The following is a 24,209-nucleotide window of genomic DNA, read 5'->3' as shown; positions in this document are numbered from 1 at the left end:
AGGTGGTTGGCAGGTTGGTACACCACTTGTGAATTCACATAGGAACAGAATTGATGCATATAGTTGTTTGTAAAAATGGAAAAGTATAGAGGGGCATCAATGGATGAGAAATGCCTGATAATCATCAAGATAGTGATTTCACCATGTTTTGTCTTTGGTGAAGTATTTAAAGTGTAAATATCAAATATCTTGGATAAAGTTACTGCACCTTCACAAATTGGGTCAGGAATTAGTGTGACATTTTATTAACTGTTGTTTCCAGTGTTACTGTCAGAGTTCCTGAAAATTAATAGGAATTGTTTGTGCTCTTTGGATTTACTCCCTTTGTTTAGCCAACACTGGTGTGGTACACATCTCTCAGAAGTACACACATAAAAAAGTTTTGCATCCCCTTGGCCTGAGCGAGGTATGTCATAGACAGTTCCTGTCTCTCTGTATCTCCTCCATGTCCGAACAACATCGCTTTGGTTCACTCTGAGACACCTGGACCATTCCCTTGTTGAGAGGCCTTCCTGGCACAAAGTAACAATGCAGACACGATCGAATTGTGGTATTTACTGTCTAGGCATGGTTGAACTACAGACAACACAAGTTGTGTACCTCCTTCCTGGTGGAATGACTGGAACTGATCGTATGTCTGACTCCTTCCATCTGGTAGGCACTGCTCATGCATGGTTGTTTACATCTTTGGGCAGGCTTAGTGACATCTCTGAATAGTCAAAGGGACACTCTGTGATACAATATCCACAGTCAATGTCTATCTTCCCGTGTTCTGGGAACTGGGGTGATGCAAAACTTTTTGGATGTGAGTATATTAACTCACCTCTGTTAATTGTGTGTTCATGTTTTTCTTTAGGTCACTCTCTCCCAACGTGTCATCATTGTCAAATGCAGGAGGAAATTCAGTTAAGACGGGAGATTCTGCACCTCCAAAACTTATATCCCCCACACCTCTTGCCTTTACACCAACTTCTGTGCTGAGGAAGATGACAGCTGAAAAGGATCCTGAAAACAGTGCAACAAGCAACAGAAGTGAAGCAAAATCTGCAGGTACAGAAAAACACTGAAACACTGTCTCTCTCTCTCTCTCTCTCTCTCTCTCTCTCTCTCTCTCTCTCTCTCTCTCTCTCTCTCTCTCTTCCAGTAAGGTAGTGTTTGTTTAAAATGAGAAGTGTATTGTTTAATTAAATTGAATCTATGGTGTAAACATACCTTCCACATACCTATTACACTACAGTTAAGACACAGTGTATGCTCACTATGCTATTATAAGGACAAGCAACCAGTTGCATGCTCTATGATATCCTTTTGATAGCACTATGCGGTGATTGGGTGAACACACAACCTGAAATAATTGTGGCTAAATTATATCTAAGGGTGGGTTGTGTACTACTGCTTTTTAGCCCAAATAACTAAGCATTGCTATCTCTTAGCACAGTAGTCAGTGAATTTTCCATAAAATTAAGCATAGTGTTTAAAATGTATTAAAATCAGAGTAATTAACAAAATCAAATGAGGTACTGGATCTGAAAGGCTAAAGATGTAGCCTAATGCATTTGTTTTAATTAAACTTTCCAGTTTAATTTAAGAAAGAATCTGAAACATGTACGAAAAGATAGCCATACAGTTGTAAATAGATTTGCAGCAATTATTTAAATGATATGATCAACAAAGCAAGGTGTACAGAGCAACTATAAAACAGCGCTGAACACCAACTAATCGTAGTAGTAGTAGTAGTGGTAGTAGTAGTAGTAGTAGTAGTAGTAGTAGTAGTAGTACCACCACGACATGTTACAGTTCCAGTAAATTGCAGTGTTTTCAAAAGTTCCACTAAAGATCAAATAAACTCCCACCACTAACAGTTGTACTGCAATTCCAATGGAGTCAGCTACAATGTGGCTAAAGTCGACAACACGACATCCTAAGCAACTTTATCACTGTGGCTAAAGTCGACAACACGACATCCTAAGCAACTTTATCACTGTGGCTTGTCACCTGCCCAGTTTTGGCAGGCTCACCCATATAGATGACACTGATGAAAAACTTTTACTCTGCCAAGGACAGTGACTAAAAAACATAGAGACCTGCTACTTTTCGCTGGCCATCTTATTGAAAATTATTTACCTTACATTGTTTTGTATACATATCACATATTCAATAAATATACCCCTAAATATATGTGGATATAAATCTTATCAGTATCTAAATATCTATTCTTTACTCCTTTACTTCATTATTTTGCATTTGTTCAGAGAGTGTCATAAAAACTTGTCAAATGCATGCTGGTGTATTAATTGCCATTGCAGTACTCTGAATCGAACCACATTTAATTCTTACAAACTTGAATTATATAGATGTAAATTATCATCTTGTATTCCCTTCGCAATGTCAACATGCCGAAGCTAAATGATAGTCTGCACATTCAGAATCCATTATTGCAACCGAATTGAGTATTATAAACAATTTTGTTAATTAGTTTATTTTCTTGCATATCTTTTGACCAGTTGCTCATAAAGTAGCCAAAGTCATGAGGTACTTATTGATGTCCTACATGTTATGAGATGTTCCCATTTTGGTCTGTCGTCACCCCAGCACTAGTATCACAGTTCCACACATTCGCACTCGACACACTGGTTTGTCATCCTTCACTGATGACATTGCAGCTGGTTTGTGTTGTGTTGTTTACATTTGTTTGTGATTGTAAAATTGTTTAAGACACTCTCTGAGTTCACCAAAGTGAAGTGCATTCTGTAATAGGGTTTTTGAACACAGTGTTATGCCAGCTGAAATTCATCAACTTGTAGAGATAAATGGTAAATATGTAATGACTGATCAAATAATGAGATAATGAGAATTCATTGATGGACAGACTAGTGTTTATTAAGAAGCATGGAGTGGGCAACCTTCTGTTGCCAGTGATGGATTGATTGAGAAAGTAAAGGAGTCAATTTGTGAAAACTGACAGTTAATAATAAGAATGCTTTGTGATGATTTTCCACAAATTTCAAAAACTATTTTGCCTGATTGGTCACAGATCACATGAATTTTCATAAATTGTGTTCCCGTTGGAGTCCAAATATGCTTCCAGGTGTCCACGAAACCGTGATTTGGCTGTGCTTTCATATGTCTTATCCAGTAGAGTGATGAATTCTTAAATGGAATTATGACTGATGCTGAATCGTAGGTTTGTCATGTCACTGTAGAATCAAAAAAGTAGATAGTGGAAACACTCACGATCTCCCAAACAACAAAAATTCAAAACATTATGTGCACTGTGGTCTGGAAGACACAGCATTCTGCATGTGTAGTTACTTCAGAGGTGAGAACCATAAGTGTGGTATAATACTGTAAAACACTGCAAGAACTTTGGCATAAAACTCGAAAAAGAGGGGAAGGAATGCTCAATCAAAGCATTGTGTTGCTTCATGACAATGCACATCCCTATTCTGCTGCTGTTGATCAAAACCTTCCTCAGCAGTTTGGTTGGATCAGCTTCCATATAGCCCCGATCTCTCACCTTCTGACAACAACTTTCTCTCGAACTTGAAGCACGATTTTGGAGGAAGGTGCTTTGTCAGCAATGATACAACAAATGGTTTTCAGCAGTGGTTGTCGTTACTGGTAGCATTTTTCCGTGGAGGAGTAGAGAATTGATTTCTCAGTATGACAAAGGCCTGAACAATGATGGCAACTATGTAGAAAAATAGTTCAAGAAATGTTATTTCTTGTTTTAAAAAAAATTTGCTTTGAAAAAAGTTTCTGAAAGTTTCTTTACAAAACAGTACTTACTTTCCAGACACTACTTGTCACTGTGTCCTTATGTGGTTGTTACTTCATAATAAACACCCATTCAAACTAAAACTACTACTAACAAAGATTTGTACAAATATGGTAGTAAATTCCAGAGAAGTCCTTACATTTTCTGTAGCTCAGCTGTAGACAGTTTGAGCTATTTTAGTGAATGTACAATGCTTTTAATGTAGTATGTTGTCACCAGGACATTTTGGTATTGAACCCTTTTCTCCAGGCACGTTAGCCTTGGGCTTACACCAGTGCCTCACTGTCAGCAAAACAGCTAGCCCTTGGCCTCTTAACTCATTCTGTGGTACTGTCCAACCTTCCAGACTCACCAGCCTGTCCATACCCTGCAGCAAGCTGGCTCTGCTCCGCTGACTTCTGTGCTGCAATCAGATCAACCAATCACTTGGTTAGAAACACATCTAAAATAAACTATGATTTGCTCTATTGTTCCCAGTAGTGTTCCATAAAATGAAAACAAACAGTTCCCAGAAGTTCTCCCATATGTCCTGAGGGAGCGGTGTTCTCTTGTGGGTTCTCAGTCCCATGAAGAGAATATGGTTTAGATGGCCAGCTCACATGCAGGGGCAGGCACAAGCAATAAGCCTTAAGTAACCACATTCACTTATCCTGTCATATCACACAGCCTGTATCACTGATACGAAACAAATGACTTAAATATGACACTCTGAGGGCAGAATCTATTGATTATGAAAATGTAATAAAAGTAATGCTTTCATGAAAGTCTTGATACTGGAAACCTTTGCACATCTTTTTATCATTACAATTATGTGGTTAGCAACAAAACAGTCAATTCAACTAAGTACCTGGGTGTTAAAATTACGAACAACTTCAGTTCGAAGGACCACATAGATAATATTGTCGGGAAGGCGAGCCAAAGGTTGCGTTTCATTGGCAGGACACTTAGAAGATGCAACAAGTCCACTAAAGAGACAGCTTACACTACACTCGTTCGTCCTCTGTTAGAATATTGCTGCGCGGTGTGGGATCCTTACCAGGTGGGATTGACGGAGGACATCGAGAGGGTGCAAAGAAGGGCAGCTCGTTTTGTATTATCGCGTTACAGAGGAGAGTGTGTGGCAGATATGATACACGAGTTGGGATGGAAGTCATTACAGCATAGATGTTTTTCGTCGCGGCGAGAGCTTTTTACGAAATTTCAGTCACCAACTTTCTCTTCCGAATGCGAAAATATTTTGTCGAGCCCAACCTACATAGGTAGGAATGATCATCAAAATAAAATAAGAGAAATCGGAGCTCGAACAGAAAGGTTTAGGTGTTCGTTTTTCCCGCTCGCTGTTCGGGAGTGGAATAGTAGAGAGATAGTATGATTGTGGTTCGATGAACCCTCTGCCAAGCACTTAAATGTGAATTGCAGAGTAGTCATGTAGATGTAGATGTAGTGTTGAACTTCAGATTTTTGACAAAGTTTCAGGACTTACACAGCCTGGAAAATGTGTTCAAAGTACTAACATTCCATTTTCAGTAGCACCAGATATTAAACCTTGGGATTAGAAGTGATAAAAGATTGCACTCTGCTCAAGGGCAGATATGTAAGCATTAATTGCAGATCTTATTAGGATGTACACATGGAAGAGTTTCGCTTCTCCTTTGTTTCCCTTCTTGTTCCTCTGATTCGACATTTGAGGTTCCTCTTTTTCTTCTTTCCTCCCTGTGTGCTCCTGAAGGCCGGCCCACGTGTCTGGTGCATAACAGGTGACAGGGTAACGCATAATTCCCAGCCCAGGGTCGACCGCACATACTCCCTGGTACAGGCCAGGCCCAAGAAGGGGTGATTGCCTGAGCTGCAAACTTCGTAGATTGCCAATAGGTCCCTCTGTCAGATGTTCGGGAGGTGACCTGAGGTGTGAACAATCGCCTAAGGCGGGTGCACCCCCTTGTGCAGGGAACCCCCAGTTGGAAGGAACGCGCTGTCAGAGATGCTGGCAATAGCGGGGATTTTCTCGTGATGAGTCAATCATCTTCCCACTCAGCGTCTACAAAACAAAAACATAATGAGGCTAATGATTCAAAGACGCTTCTTGCAGCACCGCGGTTCTTCGTGGTCTCATGTACTGAAGACGGTCAGTCCTTCACCATGGTAAATCTGTTTATTATTCAGAAAGGTGTTGATGCAATTGCTGGCTCTGTGAAATCCTGCTCTCGTTTATGGAATGGCACCTTGCTTTTAGAGACTGCTACTGATACGCAAGCAAAACTGGCTGCTTGCTGCCTCACGTCTCCACAGCTACCCTGTCCATGCCGAAGCCCATAGAACTTTGAATTCTTCGTTGGCGTAATTAACAGCAGGTTACTCGATAGTTGAACTGAGGCTGAAATACAATCTTACCTTTCCAATCATGGTGTCATTGCCGTTCATCATGTAATGAAAAAGGTAATTCCTCTTCAGTGTCCACCTGCAATCTTTTCCTCGCCTTTTATAGAGCGGGGGCTGCTATCAAAGATCAAAGCAGGCTATGAAATTATCACGGTCTGACCATACATTCCAAACCCGATGTGTTGCTATCAGTGTCATCTTTTCAACCTCATTGAACTTGCCAACACCCAGCCAAATGTGTAACCTGTGGTAGGGATGCACACGAAGGCGATTGTCTGCCTCCTCCTCCCCACTGTATCAACTGCAATGGCGTTCATGTCGCCGCCTCTTGGGATTGTCCCATATATCTTAATTAGTGGGCTGTTCGAGATTCAGGTAAAGAAAAAAGTGCCTTACCCAGTAGCTCGCAAATTACGGGCTAGTCACAAACCCTGTGTTCTCCCATCAGGCACTATACTTCTGTTCTTGTTACTGATCACTCCATGAAGGACATGACCTGAAATTCAGCTCTGAGGTTGTGAAATTGCAGTATCAAGCTAGCATAGCCATCCCCCTGTTCCGCAGTGCAACACACCGTCAAACTCTCGCCTCAAGGGATGAAGCCAATCAGGTCACAACCAGTAGGCAGGAAAGGACAGTAGTAGTACTCCCATCAAGACCTCCCATGAAGACTTCTTCCGTCCTTCGAGTCGGGCATCACCCGATCCTTCCTCTAACCAGAAAGGCTAAAAGAAGTCCACCAAAGGCAAACGATCTTCTCCTTTGTCAACTCAAAGATCCTGTTCAATGGTGTCGCGATGTGGCACTGTAGCCCGGCTAGCCTCAGTCTCGCCGGTGCACTCCACAAACAGTTTTTCAGCGTTGGACTTCACAGACCGACTGCACAAGCAAGCTGATACTTCTGCGGACCCCATGGAGCAGGATCCTCCTGCTTCCGTGCACTGTAGTAGCAACTCTACACCGGCTGTCACTCGGCAGCTGTTGACACCCCTACAGCTCTTCCTCCTCATGACTGTCCTCCAATGGGACATTAGTGGCCTTCAGTCCCACAAAAAGGGATTTACGGCTGCTTTTAGCATCACAGCATCCCCTTGTACTCTGCCTTTCGGAAACGAAATTGCACCTTCATGACATCTTCGAGCTTTCACGTTACCTACTGATTAGTTTTGACCTCCCCCCTGAGGTCGGCATTCCATCTCGTGGAGGTGTCATGCTGCTCATATTGGATGACCTTCATAGTCAACCCATTTCTCTGACTACCCATATTTAAGCAGTTGCAGTTCACCTTTTCCTTCCCCATCTGACTTTTTCACTGTGTACCATCTATGTACCTCCGTCATTCGATGTCATTAGAGCAGACTTCCTTCAGCTTATTGGGCAGTTTCCTCCTCCATTTTTGTCACTCAGTGACTTTCATGCATATCATCCCCTTTCGGGTTCCCCAAGGCCTGTCAGAGAGGTGCTCTCCTGGCTGACCTTTTTAACCAACTTAACCTCTTCTGCCTTATCACTGGAGCACCCACTTTCCTTTCTGACTTCTCCTACACCTATTCCCATTTGGACCTATCCTTTTGCACTGCCCAGCTTTCCCATAGTCTTCAGTGGTCCATTCTTCCTGACACCTACTCCAGCAACCATTTTCCATGTGCTCTCTGTCTGCTGACTCCTTTCCCATCTGCGCACACGCCAAAATGCAGCTTACTAAGCCTGGCTGGCGGCTTTACTCCTCCTTGGTGACCTTCGATTTACAAGATATCCCCAATTATGGTGACCAGGTGGACTCGCACACAAACGTTACCCTTGCTGCTGCACAATGTTCCATTCCTCGCACTTCCTTTTTACCACGTCGTGTCCCAGTACCGGGTGGACTGAGGCATGCCGGAATGCAATTTGTGCGCGTTGCCGAGCTCTCAGTGTTTTTAACTGCCACACTATACTGGAGAACTGCATTCATTATAAACAGAAGGTGCAAAGTGTCATCACATTCTTAAAGATACCAATAGAGCTAGCTGGCATTAATTCACTAGTTCTTTTAACAGTTCCACACCTTCCTCTGTTGTGTGGGCCAACCTCCAACGGCTTTCTGGCACAAAGATCCATTCCCCAATTTTCGGCCTGACAATCGCTGATGTCATTGTAGACCCTATTGCTATCTCCAACACCTTGGGCCACCATTTTGCCGAAGTTTCGAGCTCTTCCCACTATCACCCTGCCTTCCTCCATTGGAAACGGGCGGAGGCGGCTCGGGCAATACTCATCTCTTCTATGCATCGTGAATGCTACAATGCCACCTTCACTGTGAGAGAGCTAGATCATGCTCTCAGTTCGTGCCAATCCTCTGCCCCAGGGCCAGATGCCGTCCACGTTGAGATGTTGCATCATTTTCTCTTGTAGGCAAACACTTTCTGCTTAACATGTACAACCACGTCTGGGCCTCCCTGCGGGTTCGGGGGTTAGAATAGGCCCGCGGTATTCGTGCCTGTCGTAAGAGGTGACTAAAAGGAGTCTCAAACTTTTCGGCCTTATATGATGGTCCCCTGTTGGGTTTGACCTCCATCTCTCAATTTTCCGAAGAGCGAGCCGATTGGGGAAGGGCGCCTTACTTAGTGCATTGTGTCCATCTTGCGATCAGACCTTTCGCCAGCTTATACACCGTTGAATTGCAGTCCTGTCCGCTCTCCATCTCTTGGGCATGACTCTGTTTCTGCGTGCAGATTGCACCTTGCGCTGTGTAGTGCCTCTTTCTGCACCGACGGCGACCATGGACCACATGTTACCTAACATCCAGCACGGTAGCCAGTCCGTTGTGGTGGGACTGCCATGTACCCTGTTGGTTGTAGCCCCCCTGACAACACAGGGATCACTCTACTGATGCCTGCGCCATTAACTCTCCACGTATGCCAAGGAGTAGATGCCTATCCTCCTGGGGTATCGGGACTCCCAGCAACGGCCATCCTGCCAGGTGGCTCTTGCCGTGGCTGGGTGGCGCCCGTGGGGAGAGCCCTTGGTCTGAGTAGGTGGCAGTCTCTAAGCGTTCTCGGGCTCAGTTTAACGCTCAGAAGTACGATCCGAAAACGTTCCCCTCCCTGGCCACACCGTGGGAGGAACGTCAGTCTCAGGATGGCAGTAGCAGTTATTCGCCCCGCTTCTTAGTTTGTACGAGGGTTGATGGGGAGTCTTTTCTCTCCACAAAGCCTCAGTTCTTCGTCGAGCATTTAGAGGACAAGTTTGGGGAGGTGGAGGGCTTGTCAAAAATGCGCTCTGGGTCAGTCCTGATACAAACGGCATCCTCTGCCCAGTCACAACGGTTACTCGCTTGTGACAAGTTAGGGGATGTTGCCGTTATGATCACACCCCATAAGAGTTTGAATATGGTCCAGGGAGTTATTTACCATAGGGATCTTCTTTTACAGTCTGATGAAGAGCTGCGCGCCAATTTAGAGTGCCGAGGTGTACATTTTGTCCGGCGCGTTCATTGGGGTCCGAAGGAAAATCGGATTGCTAACGGTGCCTTCATCTTAGCCTTCGAAGGGATACATTACCGGAAAAGGTCAAGGTGATGGTCTACCGATGTGACGTTAAGCCCTATATCCCTCCCCCGATGTGGTGCTTTTAAGTGCTGGAAGTTCGGCCATATGTCTTATCGCTGCACTTCCAGCCTCACATGTCGAGATTGCGGACGCCCATCACATCCCAATACTCCATGTGCCCCGCCTCCCATCTGTGTCAACTCCGGGGAGCACCATTCACCTTGGACGCCAGACTGCCGAATTTTCCAGAAAGAGCGTAAAATCATGGAGTAAAAGACCCTGGACCGACTAACCTATACTGAGGCCAAAAGGAAATACGACCGACTCCATCCTGTGAGAATGACATCTTCCTATGCTGCTGCTACAATACCTGTGCTAGCCCCGTCTGTTTCTCCAATTGTGACCGGATCAACGAGTAGTACAACTCCTGCCCCCTCACCAGTGGGGGGCTCTACCCACCGGGTTGCTCCTGCGCCACCTACCTCAGGAGCAACACCATCCCACCCATCGGGGACGTCTGTCCCCACTTCTAAGCCGGAGAAGTGTCCAACTTCTTCGGCTTCTCACGCTCGCAAGGGGTCCCTTGGGTCCTTCCCTTCCCAGGTTTCCGCCATCGAGAAGGCTGACGACCGACAGTGGCGTAAGTGCCCACAATCGGCTGTTCGTAGGACTTCACGATCCTCCTCCGTCCCGGAGACCGAATCGGTGAAGCCCTCCCAGTCGGTGCGACCCAAGGAACGGCGTGAGAAACCCAAGAAGAGCTCTCAGCCCAAGGAACTCGCGGTGGCAGCCATCCCACCGCAACATTCCAGCTCTGCGTCTGAGAATGCGGTGGAGATTCTGGCGTCCGCTGAGGACCTCAATCTCGCCGGTCCATCAGACGCCATGGAAAGCACTATCACAGGTGCTAAATCGGAGGCAGCAGGTGACCCAGCAGCGTAATCTCCCTTCCCAGTCCCGTCACACCTTTCTCAGCCATGGACAACACAATCCTCCAGTGGAACTGCAGCGGTTTCTTCCACCATCTAGCTGAGCTCCGCCAACTTATGAGCCTTCACCCTTTCCTCTGCATTGCTCTGCAGGAAACTTGGTTTCCGGCAATGCGAACCCCCGCCCTCCGTGGCTACTGGGGTTGTTATAAGAACCGGGCAGCTTATGAAAGGGTGTCTGGTGGTGTCTGCATATATGTCCTGAACTCTCTTCACAGCGAGTCTGTACCTCTCCAAACACCTTTAGAGGCTGTCGCTGTTCGGGTGTGGACGCCACAGGCTGTTACCGTCTGCAGTCTTTACCTTCCACCGGATGGTGATGTCGCGCAACATGTCCTGGCTGCCTTGATAGCCCAATTGCCGCCACCTTTCTTGTTACTGGGCGACTTTAACGCCCATAACCATCTGTGGGGTGGGTCGGTGGCAACAGGTTGAGGCGCCATCGTTGAGCATTTATTGGCGCAGCTCGATCTCTCGATATTAAATGATGGTGCCTTCACACACTTCAGTTTGGCGCATGGCACATACTCCGCCATTGACCTTTCGATCTGTAGCCCTAGCCTCTTACCGTCTGTCCAATGGAGAGTGCATGACGACCTTTGTGGTAGTGACCACTTTCCGATCTTTCTGTCACTACCACAGCGTCAGTCTTCTGGGCGCCCTAGCAGATAGGCTATGAATAAGGCTGACTGGGACTTGTTCTCCTCCACTGCCGCTATTGAGCCTCTCTCTAACGATGACATTGATGCAGTGGTTCAATCGGTCACCACCGGCATCGTTACTGCCGCCGAATCTGCCATTCCCCGTTCTTTTGGGTCCCCTCGGCGGCTGACTGTGCCTTGGTGGTCGCCTGAGATCGCTGAAGCGATTAAAGCTCGCCGGCGGGCGCTCCAGCGTTAAAAGCGACATCCCTCAATCGAACACCTTATCGCCTTCAAACGGCTGCGTGCGCGAGCCCGCCGCTTTATCCGCCAACGAAAGCAGGAGTGCTGGGAGCGGTATGTGTCCACCCTTGGCCTCCATGTCACTCCATCGCGGGTCTGGGCCAAGATTCGCCGCCTCTATGGCTATCGGACCCCTGTCAGCGTCCCTGCGCTCTCACTGAATGGAGCAGTTTGTACTGACTCAGATGTCATTGCAAACCGCTTGGCAGAGCATTTTACTCTGAATTCCGCTTCTGCCAACTACCCCTTGGGCTTCCGCTCCATTAAAGAGCGAATAGAACGTCGGAGTCTTTCTTTTCGCACCCACCATCCTGAATTGTACAAGGTTCCATTCAGTGAGTGGGAATTCCGCAGTGCCCTCGCCGCTTGTCCTGATAACGCTCCTGGCCCAGATAGCATCCAATCTCAGATGCTGAAACACCTTTCAGTCGACTGCCAGCGACGCCTCCTCAACCTTTACAACCGCATTTGGGTTGAGGGTGAGTTTCCGTCGCAATGGCGGGAAAAGTCTTGTTGTCCCCATTCTGAAACCGGGGAAGAACCCTTTGGAGGTGGACAGCTACCGTCCCATTAGCCTCACCAACATTCTTTGTAAGTTGCTTGAACGGATGGTGAGCCGGCACTTGAATTGGGTCCTGGAGTCTCGGGGCCTTCTGGCTCCGTCTCAGGGTGGGTTCCATAAAGGCCGCTCTGCCGCCGACAATCTGGTGAGCCTGGAGTCGGCCATCCGTACTGCCTTTGCCCGCCGTCAGCATCTGATCGCTGTCTTTTTCGACATGCAGAAGGCGTATGATACGACATGGCGTCATCACATCCTTTCTACGATTCATGGATGGGGCCTTCGGGGCCCTCTACCGATCTATATCCGCAATTTTCTGTCGTATCGTACCTTCCGCGTGCACGTCGCGGCGTCATATAGTTCCTCCCAAGTCCAGGAGAACGGTGTGCCACAGGGTTCTGTTCTAAGTGTCTGCCTGTTTTTAATAGCCATTAACGGGCTCGCTGCGGCCGTGGGAAATTCTGTCTCCGCTTCCCTGTATGCTGACGACTTCTGCCTTTACTACAGCTCTATTGGCATTGCAGCTGCTGAACGTCAGCTACAGGGCGCAATCCGCAAGGCGCAGTCTTGGGCTGTAGCGCATGGTTTTCAGTTTTCGGCAGCCAGGACCTGCGTTATGCATTTCTGCCGGAGCCGCGGCTTAATCTTGACGGCGAGCTTCTTGCAGTGGTGGAGTTACATAGGTTTTTGGGGGTGGTTTTTGATGCCCTGTTGACTTGGCTGCCTCATATTCGGCAGCTTAAACAGGCGTGCTCTGCGATGCCTGAGTCACACCAAGTGGGGCGCCGACCGATCTACTGTCCTATGGCTTTACCAGGCGTTAATCCAGTCCCGTCTGAACCATGGGAGTCTGGCTTATGGCTCAGCATCCCCATCTGCGTTGCGGGTGCTGGACCCAATACTACACAGCGGGATACACCTTGCCACTGGTGCCTTCCGGACCAGCCCTGTGGACAGCATACTTGTGGTGGCAGGTGTCCCTCCACTGTGGTTACGGCGCCAACAATTACTGGCTGCTTATGCTGCCCATGTTTTTAGCTTGCTCGGGCATCCAAATTATCGTGTCCTGTTCCCGCAGTCAGTCGTCCGTCTGCGCGAACGTCGGCCCCGGTTGGGTTGGCCGATCGCCGTACGCGTCAAACAGCTTCTCTATGGGCTTGGGTGTTTCCCTGTACCACCTCCTTTCCGGGCCCCTCCCTGTACACCCCCATGGTGTGTGCATCGCCCTTGCCTTCGGCTCGACTTGGCACAGGGCCCAAAGGACTCAGTCGCTCCGGTGGCCTTGCGACGCCTCTTTTATTCCATCCTGGCCATGTATCATGGCTCTGGCGTTGTCTATACCGACGGTTCGATGGTTGCTGGTCATGTCGGTTATGCACTAACTCTAGGGGACCATTCTGAACGTTCGTTGCCGGCTGGCTGCAGTGTTTACACTCCTCAGCTGGTCGCCATCTTTTGTGCCCTAGAGTATATCCGCTCCTGCTCAGGTGAGTCCTTCGTTATCTGTAGCGATTCCCTGAGCGGTTTACGAGCTCTCGACCAGTTTCCCTTGTTCTCGTCTGGTGATGGCTATCCAAGAGTCCCTGCATACTCTTGCCCGTTGCGGCAGATCTGTGGTCTTTGTTTGGACCCCGGGCCATGTTGGGATACCCGGAAATGAAACTGTTGACCGCCTGCCGAAAGAGGCCACTAGCGCACCATCTCTGGAGATTGGCCTCCCGGCGACTGATTTGCGGGCACTATTACGCCGCAAAGTTTTTGATTTATGGGACACTGATTGGTGCAACCTGCCCATGCCAAACAAACTCCACCGTATCAAGGAGACAACTACTGTGTGGCGGTCATCCATGCGAACCAACCGCAGGGAATCGGTCGTCCTTTGTCGGCTCCGCATTGGCCACACCAGACTCACGCACAGTTATTTACTGTGTCGTGAGGATCCCCCTCTTTGTCGTTGTGGGGCGTCCTTGACGGTGGTCCATATTTTGTTGGAGTGCGCCCTTTTAACTGAGCTTAGGCAGACTTTTGCACTGCCTGATACACTCTCTGCGCTTTTATCTGACGACTCTTCCATAGCGGACATAGCTCTGCGTTTTATTCGGGCAGGGGGATTTTATCGCTTAATGTAAGTGTGTGAGTTTTTGTATTGATTCTGGCCTATGGCCTACGATTTGTCTTTTTTTTTTTTTTTTTTTTTTTTTTTTTTTTTTTTTTTTTTTTTTTTTTTTTTTTTTCAGTGGTTGGCTTTTCCCTTCTTGTTTGTATGGTTGGCCAACCACCGTCACACTCTGTGTGATTTTAGTTCGTCTTGTCTGGTCTTTGTCTACGTTTCTCTTGTTCTGTGTCGTCTGTCTTATCGTCTGTTGATAGTTTTTATTCTCTGTGGGTGTTTTCAGTATTTGGAAAAAGGGACCGATGACCGTAGCAGTCTGGTCCCTTTAACCCCCACAAACCAAACCAACCAACCGCATCTGGGCAGAGGGCACATTTCCCGGACACTGACATGAAGCCACTGTCATTTCCATTTCCATTCCCATACTCATACCTAAGCCCGGTGAGGACAAATACCTTTCTTGTTGCTATCACACTGTTTCACTTACCAGCTGTTTTTGCAAGGTGATGGAACATATTATTTGTGCTCAGCTGGTTTGGTGGCTAGAGTCTTTAAATTTACAGATCAGTGCACAGTGTGGATTTCGAGCACTGCGTTGTATAGTTGACCACCTCATTACTTTGTCCACGCATGTCATGACTGGTTTTCTGTGGAAATTCCAGACTGTGGCTGTGTTGTTAGATTTGGAGAAGGCCTATGACACCTGCTGGAGAACTGGTATACTCCACACACTTTACATATGGGGTCTCCATGGCCGCCTATCCTATTTCCTTCAGGCATTTTTGTAAGACCAAGTTTTCAAGGTGCCTGTGGGTTCTGCCTTGTTAGACACCTTTATCCACGAAAATGGTGTGCCTCAGGGTTCCGCCCTAAGTGTCAGCTGCTTTGCTATCGCCATTACCCCTATCGTGGCCTGTCTCCAACCAGGCGTCTTTGGCCCCCTTTTTGGTGACAATTCTGCCATCTATTGCATTTCTCCACGGACCTGTCTCACTGAGCAGTGTCTTCAGTGGTGCATTGATCATCTCTACTCCTGGAGCATCGACAATGGCATTCGATTTTCCACTGACAAAACCATCTGTATGAATTTCTGGCGACACAAGTGGTTTCTCCCACCATCATTACACTTGGGCCTGTTACCCTTCCGTTCATTTAAATTACAAAATTTCAGGGACTCATGCTCGATAGGAAACTCTTGGTCCTCCCATGTATCTTACCTGATAGCCCGTTGTACGTGGTTCTTCAGTGTCCTACATGTCCTCAGTGGTACTTCCTGGGGTGCCGATTGAACCACCCTCCTCTGTTTGTACCGGTCCCTCGTCTGTTTAAAACTAGACTATGGGCGCTTTGTTTATGCGTCTGCACACCCATCCCCCTTACACTGTCTCAACACTGTCTACCACCATGGCATCCGTTAGGCCATGGGCGCCTTTCACACCAGCCCAGTTGAGAGTCTGTATGCTGAGGCTGCTGAACCGCCCCTGCCCTACTATCGTAACTTCCTCCTCAGCAGGTATACATGCCATTTGTCTGCCATGTGTGGCCACCCATCTTATGCCGCCTTCTTTAGTGAATCCTTTGATCGTCGGTATGGGGCTCGTCCTTCTGTTACCTCCTGCAGTCTGTTTTTGGCACTTGCTACGGTGGCTAAACTTCAGACTACCAGCACCTTTCCCAGTGGTTATGAACCCTTCACCAGTTTGGCTTCGTGATGTGGCCCATGTTGACCTTGGCCTCCATTCGCTTCCTAAGGACACTACTCCAGCCTCTGTCTGTTGCCTTCAATTTCACGACCTTCACGATAGTACCTTTGTATGCACTGATGGCTCTCGGACAGAGCATGAGGCCTTCGTCTTTGGCAGCCGTGTTTTTTAATATCGGCATTTGGCACACTCCTCAGTATTTACAGCCAAGCTCTTCGCCTTGTATCAGGCCACAGAGTACATCCAGTGACACAGCCTTTTCAGTTGTGTCCTCTTCTCAAACTCCCATCACTTAGTGCAACAAGTCCAGGAAAACTTTCAACTGCTCACTCTTGGTGGAGCCAGTGCAATGTTTCTCTGGGTTCCTGGTCATGTCTGTCTGCCAGGAGATGAGGCTGCTAATGCTGCTCCCTAAGCTGCAGTCCTTGTACTTCAGCCCGTGAGTATCTATATTCCCTCCAATGATCTCCGTGTTGCTGCCTGTCAAGTGGTGGTGTTCCTTTGGCATCACCAATGGTCCTCCCTTCATGGGAATAAGGTTCGGCTCATTACGCCTCTCCCAGCGGCTTGGGCAACCTCCTCTCGGCCCTCCCGCAGGTAGGAGGTTATTTTAACTCGTTTGCATATTGGGCACTGCCTATTTAGCCAGCTGGTGCTAACCCGCCACTTCATACACATTGCACTCATGTTTTAACTTTTTACATTTCTGTTTGGGTTTGCCGTCTGTTATCGGCTTTAGTAAATGACGTGTAGGCTGTCGACCGCGTCTTACTTTCTACCCGCCAAAGCAATATGGCGAAGGCCATTTAATTTTTAGTTTTGGATGTCCATTTCTGTTTGGTGTCTCTTTTAGCCCTGCTTCCCTATGCCTGGTTCTAGCTTTCTCCTATTATATCAGTTGGGACTGATGTGTAGTCGTTTTTTAAATTTCTCTTTGTCTTATTCGTGTTCTATAGTTTTGACTTTGGCGCATATGGTCCCAGTTGTTTTTGCACCCTAAAGCAAAACAAAGCCAGCAGAAATGTAGCCAATATCATATCAGTATTTGGTTCAACAACTTTTTTGGAAAAACTTTTATCAGGAAAATACAAGAATTGGAAAATGATTCCAGATTTGTGATTCAGCAAGTAAGTGCATTCTTTGTGTAGTGGCAACTCACAAACTGACACCAAATATTTTGCGAATAAAAAGAAATTTCTAGTTCCACAAAAATAACGAAACCTTAGTAATTTTTAAATAGGGCAATGAAAAGTTGTAGCACAATGAAAGTAGTTTAGGTGTAAGGGTAACAGCTGACCAAATAGGTGAGATATAGTCATTAATAGGCACATTAACAACACTGAAAACTTGGTTGGGATTTGTCGAAAAGATAGGTATGGCAATGTATTTGTCAGCAGCTTAGTATTTTTACTGATGCGAAATTTTTATGTTTAACACACCCTTGTTGCAATCAGATTTGCTTCATTGTTGTCTTAACAAGAGGCATTGTTAAGTGCCTGACATTGTCTGCCCATGGGTGCTTGGCTGTCAAACTGCCTGCAGAATATCTGTTTGCCTGACATTGCCTGTGTACAGACTGCTCTAAACACACACTCCATGCTTCTGTCTTCTGTTTCTGTGTTTTACACACTTTTAAATTGCTTTCTCTGTGCAGTATTAATAAATTTCGTTTCCTCAACAAGGTAATGTCTAGAGCTCGTCCCCCTTTTCCATTTATACAAATAAACTTTTGGAGGTGCTCGATTACTATTACTGAGAATGTGAGAAGTAGAAATGTTGGGATATGAGTAATGTTACATTAAAATATTGGACTGTAGTTTTATGCATTAGTGATGTATTATGAACTGATTATTGTAGGGAAGTTTAAACGTTCACTGTGGAACGGTGACACATTGCAGTCTCCCACATTCAGTGGTGCACAATTTATAACAACTGTAACAAGCACGGCCAGTTTAAGGCCCACACACCAGAAACAGCCACTTGGGACACCAAGCTGAGTGGTGCGCCAAAAGGCGACCCAGCTGTAAAATTTCTAGACATATCAGATGTAGTACCTACCGCTTGAGGCGCTAAGCCAAGAGATGTGCCAGATCACAGTTAGTAGCAAAAACTGACAAGGCTGAAAATGTAAGGGGGCAAAGGGAGAGGGGGTGAGGCAGCAAATAAGAAGTCACTTCTGTGATAAAGCGTTATCGAGCCAGTGTTGGTACCGAAATATATCTCTCTTTATTTATTTAAATTTGGCATATTTCGTGACAGTAACTTTTCCGTGAAATGTTTACAAGTTGATATTTGTCTTGGCTTCAGTTGTCAAGTGGAAGTATGATTCCACAATGGAGTTTCGTCGGTTGCAGCAATGACCTGGTTCAATGCATTTGCCTCATTTTTTGGTGCTTCAAATACCATTTCTTCCAATGTGGTTTCTTCTTAAAGTTTATATAAAAAAGTAGTAACATAATTCATTTTTTTCTGTTCACTAGCAAATATTTATAACAGCGACCTGCACATTGTTATACCATCAACACACACCAAGGGTTCACTGCCGACTGAGTATGGTCAAAGACGACTCCAGCGTCAAAGACATTTTACACAACACACAGCCTTCCACTTGTAACCACTCTCTTTGATATTCTTCGTCACATCTACTAATAGTAATCAATATGCTGTCACTCTCAAAAATATAAGTAAATTAGCAAAAAATAAGGCAAATAACAATTTTTAAAAAATTCTGACAAAAATATAAGGAAACATTACCAACTTCCCACATTAAATTTGGTATTGATAAATCCAGTAGAAAATAACACATCTCCCAGATCCATTACAGTACCAAGTAATAACTGAAGGTGCCAGAGCTGTGTAGCCAGTAGGGCAAGTTTCAAATTATGTTCTAATTAGTAATAAACTGGTGTGGTCTCACAATGCTTCAGTGAAATTAACTATGGGTACTTTATGTGTAAAAACTGTTGTTACATTACAGTTCCCATGTGTGAGGGCAGGGTGTATTATTGATTATTCGTTATATAACACATCCACTGTGAATATTTCGCAGTTTAGTACCAGTCTATATGTACTGGGGTCTGGTGTCAGTTAACACATTTTTACAGTAGAGACTTGGTTTGCTAATATCATCGTGTTTGTTTGAAAGTGGCGTGCGTGTGCGTGTGCGGGTGCGCATGCGTTCTCAGAATGAGAGCAGTTGGCACTGTTTCCTAGTCTTATCTCAAAAGATAACTTGGGTATTTCTTTGCAAAAGCTGTTGCAGGATAGTTAAAAAAAATGCCCTTTCAGAGTCAAAATATTTGTTGAGAGAGAATTTTGCAAAGTCATGTGAAATATGACTTGCATAAATCAAAGATGTGAGCTACTCATGTAACTGCATAGTAAATGCAGCATTGTACCTGATGACCATTATTAAGTTTTATTAAGGAATTTCATAAATTGAATGTTTCTTTTTCAGAGCAACAAAAGATGTTACAGCAGCAGCTGCCTATCAACCCACCAACTTCACAGCAGCAGTCCTCCATATCACAGACAAGATCACAGTTGCAGCAGGCAGTTCCAACTACTTGGAATGTCAATTTGCCAAAACAGCAACAGGGTAAATTAAGACTTTTTAAGAAAATCTTTTAATTAATTAAAAGTTGTTCATTGTCCATAATAATGTATTAGTTCTGAATTTTAAAAGAGCATAATGATTATAATTCCCTGTCCTTTGCTGGTGTTACTGTAATCCCTGACACAGCACTCGTTAAACCCTGTGCTATGGTAAGTGAGCGGGGTTCACCTTATGAGAGAGGATTTTCGCATAGATATCGACTGCGTGTACCTGAATAGTGGCAAATCAGACTTAACTCACTCTGCAATAGTAATGATATGTCAAGTAAGTTCAAAATGCAATCATATGTCAGGATGGATCAAAAGCAAACCAGAAGATGCTACCAATGTGACAACAATACAGTCGCCAGCCTAATTAGGCCTTAATTGAGTTTCTTCCCTGTAAAAGTTGGTATATATATTCATGCAAAACAACAAGTTGTAACACTGCATAATATAGTAGAATTTTAGAACCAGAAAATCTATTGTACTGATAGTCTCACGTTCTGTACTGATATGGAAAAGTCATGAATACATAGGACTACACTATAATGTTTATTACAAAACTTTATACTGTCTATTAATCTGATTAAAATCAGGCATAGGTTACCCTAGAAATTGAACTTTCATGCCACACACAAAACGTCAATTTTGATAAATATAAAACACTGATAAATTTTGACTTTTATATTGACTTTAACTTTTGCTGGTCAAACCAATTTAGAACACTTCAGGACTCAAATGAATGAAGGGGGGACCATGAAACTGTTATGATCGCTGTATTTAAGAAAATGATTACTGAATTTATTATTCATTCAAGATTTCCAGTATATAAGTTACTACTCTTTTCATCTTATTTATTGCTCATTTAAATGCCTTTAAATCTGTCTCAAAATAATAAATGTCATTACTATATCAATACTAATGTTATCTTAAGACTTTGTTAGACCTTCGGGCGGGCGTGTGACCTTGGGACACTTTTTTAATTTTTATTCATGTGAACCAGATAAAAATGATTCAATCTCGGATTTATTTACTACCATGTGTAACTGCAATCTTTGGTTTTATAACAACATACAAGCACAAACTAAATACTAAAGTATGGACTAATTACAGATAAAAATAACTGTGAGAATGTCACCCACAATGCGGGGTGACTTTGTGACAGTCTGGTTTTTATACTAAACTAATAGGGAAATAATACAGACCCAATTTAACCCAATAAAACCTTATTTTAACATCATGAACAAATAAATTATAAAAATTAATTTTAAATGCTAGGCTTTGGTAATACTAATAGCTATTGTTTCAGGCATTACATCTCAACAACTTGACAATAAACTTGGCCTTGTTAATCTACACCATTCACTTGAAATAAACCTGTCACTTATTTGTTTGGGTGGGCTAATGCGCTACAAAACTACTACTGCATCATAAAAAATGGCGTCAGGCTTTGATGGCCATTTCCAACTCTTCTTAGATCTCTCCATAACAGAGACAATGTAACCACCAACATTTCTCTCAATGACTTTCCCTGAGATCAAATCACCATCAAAATTGACAACAGCATAACACAACAGAAAAGTCTGTGTTGTTGGCTTCTTCAGTGGCAAACGTTTCTTGATTTACACAGTTCGTTTCATCAAAAAGTCATCTTCATCAGAATCAGACAACTGTTCATGTAAAAAGTCCAAATTAGTATCATCGGATTCCTGTATAGAAAATGTTTCACTGACATCAGTTTCATCACTTGACTGACTCTTCTTTCTTTTCTGCTTCATTCTCATCTTTCCTTGTTTGTTTGCAGCAGTTGACATGTTTTCCTCAGTTTGGTTGTTTTCCACATTTAAAACATCTGCTGTTCTAATGCTCCTCCCCACTGGAACATGTAACTTATTACGTCTTTTCTTCTCTCTTGGCTTTATCTCCTCTTGCCTTTTCTGCAGCTCCTGAAGAAAAGATTCTCCAATGAGGTCTGCCATATCACCCATGTTGTTTTCTAGGTTAGCTTTAGGAAGTCTTGACAAAACTGCTGTTTGTTTAGTGGAAAAATTTCTGTTTTGCGGAAACCAGACTTCAGATTTTTTTCTTTTTTTCTATGTTCGATTCCATGGCTTCCACAAGCTGCTTCAACAGACCAGGAAACTGATCCTTGGGAACAGATGAGCATCTGCTTCCATGAAGAAAGTATTTCCCTCCAATGGCCTTTCAAAGGGCGGAAAAATGCTACATCTAGAGGTTGCAGAAGGTGGGTTGTGTTTGGTGGGAGGGCTATAAATTTGATTTCGTTGTCCTCACACTGACGTAGCACTTCCAAATTGATGTGGGAGCTCAGATTATCTCCTATCAATACTTTGACACCCATTTGTTCCTTCAAAATAGGCAACATGAGAGAAATGAACCAGTCTTCAAAAAACCTGGTGACCAAACCACCCAGATTTGGTTTATTGTATCTAGACTCATTTGGTCCATTTTCAGTCCAAGTGGACCAAATATTATATTTAATATATAAAGGTGCTAGATTCCCCGCAGCATTCCCACAAAACATCAACAATGTGGAAGCCTTTCCAGAGTTTAGAATTTGCTCTGGATACTTGTATCCTTGCTGTGTGACCACCTTTTTGTTTCCTGGGTCATGAACGAGATTGGTTTCATCATAGTTCCAAATTTGTTGTGGAGGTACACCAGCAATCTCCTTCTCAAGATTTGAAAAGAAATCATTAATTACATTTTCATCAGTTGAAGCCCTTGATTAGGTAATATTTTTGGCAGTTCTTAGTGAAATGAAACATTTGTGATCTTTCATAAAAGATTTGGCCCAATCTCTGACAGGAAAATTATTTCCAAAGCAGGTACTTTTCGCCCTGTCCTATCCAGATAGCTCTTAGCAATGCAGCGAAGATCAAAACAGGTAATTGGAAACCCATATGTAGAGCATGGCAACCGCATGTACTGCAAATTCCATTTCCTTATAGTCTGTAAAAACTTGCTGACCACGTGGTGTTCTCACTGGTACTGCTGATGCAACTGGAACATTTTGGGCCTCTTTTGTTTTCAGCCACAGTGTGTTCTTATGAACTTTGTACCTGAGAAGAACAGATAAATTAATATTGTGCATTGTAATAACATCTTTTCTTAGTAATTCCGTTCATGAGTAAGTTACTGACCTGCAGGAAACTTCTGTGATAAGTTTCTCCAAAACCTGTTTGACAGCGTCTGCCAGAGTTTCCTCAGTATAATTGCGGTAAGAACAACTCCCAATCCTTCTCACATATTTCCTCGGCATCCTGGACTTTCAATATAGTTGCCTCAACTGACAATAAACTGGGAAAAACATAAAATGTTAGAAAAAAATGTTGTGGGATGTCTTTGTGACAAACTGCATCTGTCTGTCACCCCATCAACCTTAGAAATTTTGGTTATGTCTGTATAACTTTACACCAAAAGAATATATTTAAGTTCTTTAAACATTAAATGATTGCCAACAAACATGGTTATTAATATAATTACCTGTAGAAACACAAGCAAGTGAGTTGAACGTTGTGCAGTACAAAGTTAGCAGGTTTCCTCCTGGGAAGAAAAACACACGTTTAAACTAAACCACTGTAGCAGCCATGACTGTGTGGAAGTGCAAGTGATGACCAACAGATAGCAGCATTTGCTAGGCATCTGACAGAATCGCTCATAGCCCTGTGGCAAGTGCAGAAATGGCGCAATATTTAAACTCCTTGAAAAAGTTCACGTCACCCCGGCAGTCACAAAACCACCTCCGCTTACGGTATTAAGAACAAAGGTTAATACAACAAAGTACGTTTCAAAAATCCTTTGCAATAGAAAGGTAATCATTCACTTCATAGGATACAAATTTGTTCCCAGTATATAAAACAGGAGTGTGTTCGAAGTAAGTGGAAATTGATAACACATTAAGAGGACCACTCCCTGCCTATCTAACCTAAGTTTTTTCAGAAATAGGTCAAATACTTGCCTGTATTAACAATTTGATGCAGGACCTTAATATTTTTACTGTGTGTTACATGATTCTGATAGTCAACTGTACTAAAATCTACTTTATCCATTTTATAGTTTTGGAAAAATATTTTTTGTGAACTTCCTAATGGGGAATATTAATGAATGTAGTACAAGCGGTGGCTTTTTATGTTATGCAGACACTCTGAAAATTTCATTCATTTATCTATGATAGTTTCTAATATAATGGGGCATATGTACTGAAAATTTTAGTTTGCGGGAAACTGACTTTAAAGAAAAAACTTTTGAAATTTGTTATTTACAGTTAATTAAAACTGTCCTGCTGCATATGATGGCCCTTCTTTATCCTCCAAAAGTCTTTGGCTTCTTTTCACCTTCCTGGATGTTTGTCTTGCTTTCTTGGCCGTATTAGATGCAGACCTGTCTGCATCGGCTATCCTTATTTTACCGCAGTGTTTCAGCCCAGTGATCGTATTTTCACCAGGATTAATTCCAAGCTTTTTCAGTACCCAACACTTCCCAATATTACCACAATTGAATTTAATAACAGCATCATGAACACCTAGTTTCATTGTGAAACATTCATTTGGGTTCTGTATCGGCTCATCCTGACCCCCTAAAGAAATGTCTGTA

The 24,209-nt window shown here is 44.1% G+C and overlaps 1 protein-coding gene across 42 annotated transcripts in view; it reads left to right on the top strand.

Moving 5' to 3' along the window:
- LOC126283988 (eukaryotic translation initiation factor 4E transporter) overlaps positions 1-24,209 on the top strand; it is a 246,923-nt gene that overhangs the window by 208,512 nt on the left and 14,202 nt on the right. For all 42 annotated transcript variants that reach the window (XM_049982498.1, XM_049982522.1, XM_049982523.1 and 39 more), the window contains 2 exons: positions 857-1,050; positions 19,453-19,593. In XM_049982498.1, the coding sequence (XP_049838455.1) occupies positions 857-1,050; positions 19,453-19,593 (335 nt within the window). The remainder of the gene's footprint in view (positions 1-856; positions 1,051-19,452; positions 19,594-24,209) is intronic.

This window comes from Schistocerca gregaria, chromosome 8 (assembly GCF_023897955.1).
Source record: "Schistocerca gregaria isolate iqSchGreg1 chromosome 8, iqSchGreg1.2, whole genome shotgun sequence".
NCBI classification, from domain to species: domain Eukaryota; kingdom Metazoa; phylum Arthropoda; class Insecta; order Orthoptera; family Acrididae; genus Schistocerca; species Schistocerca gregaria.
The sequence above is the reverse complement of the archived record's forward strand: the minus strand, read 5'-3'. Positions and strand labels throughout refer to the sequence as shown.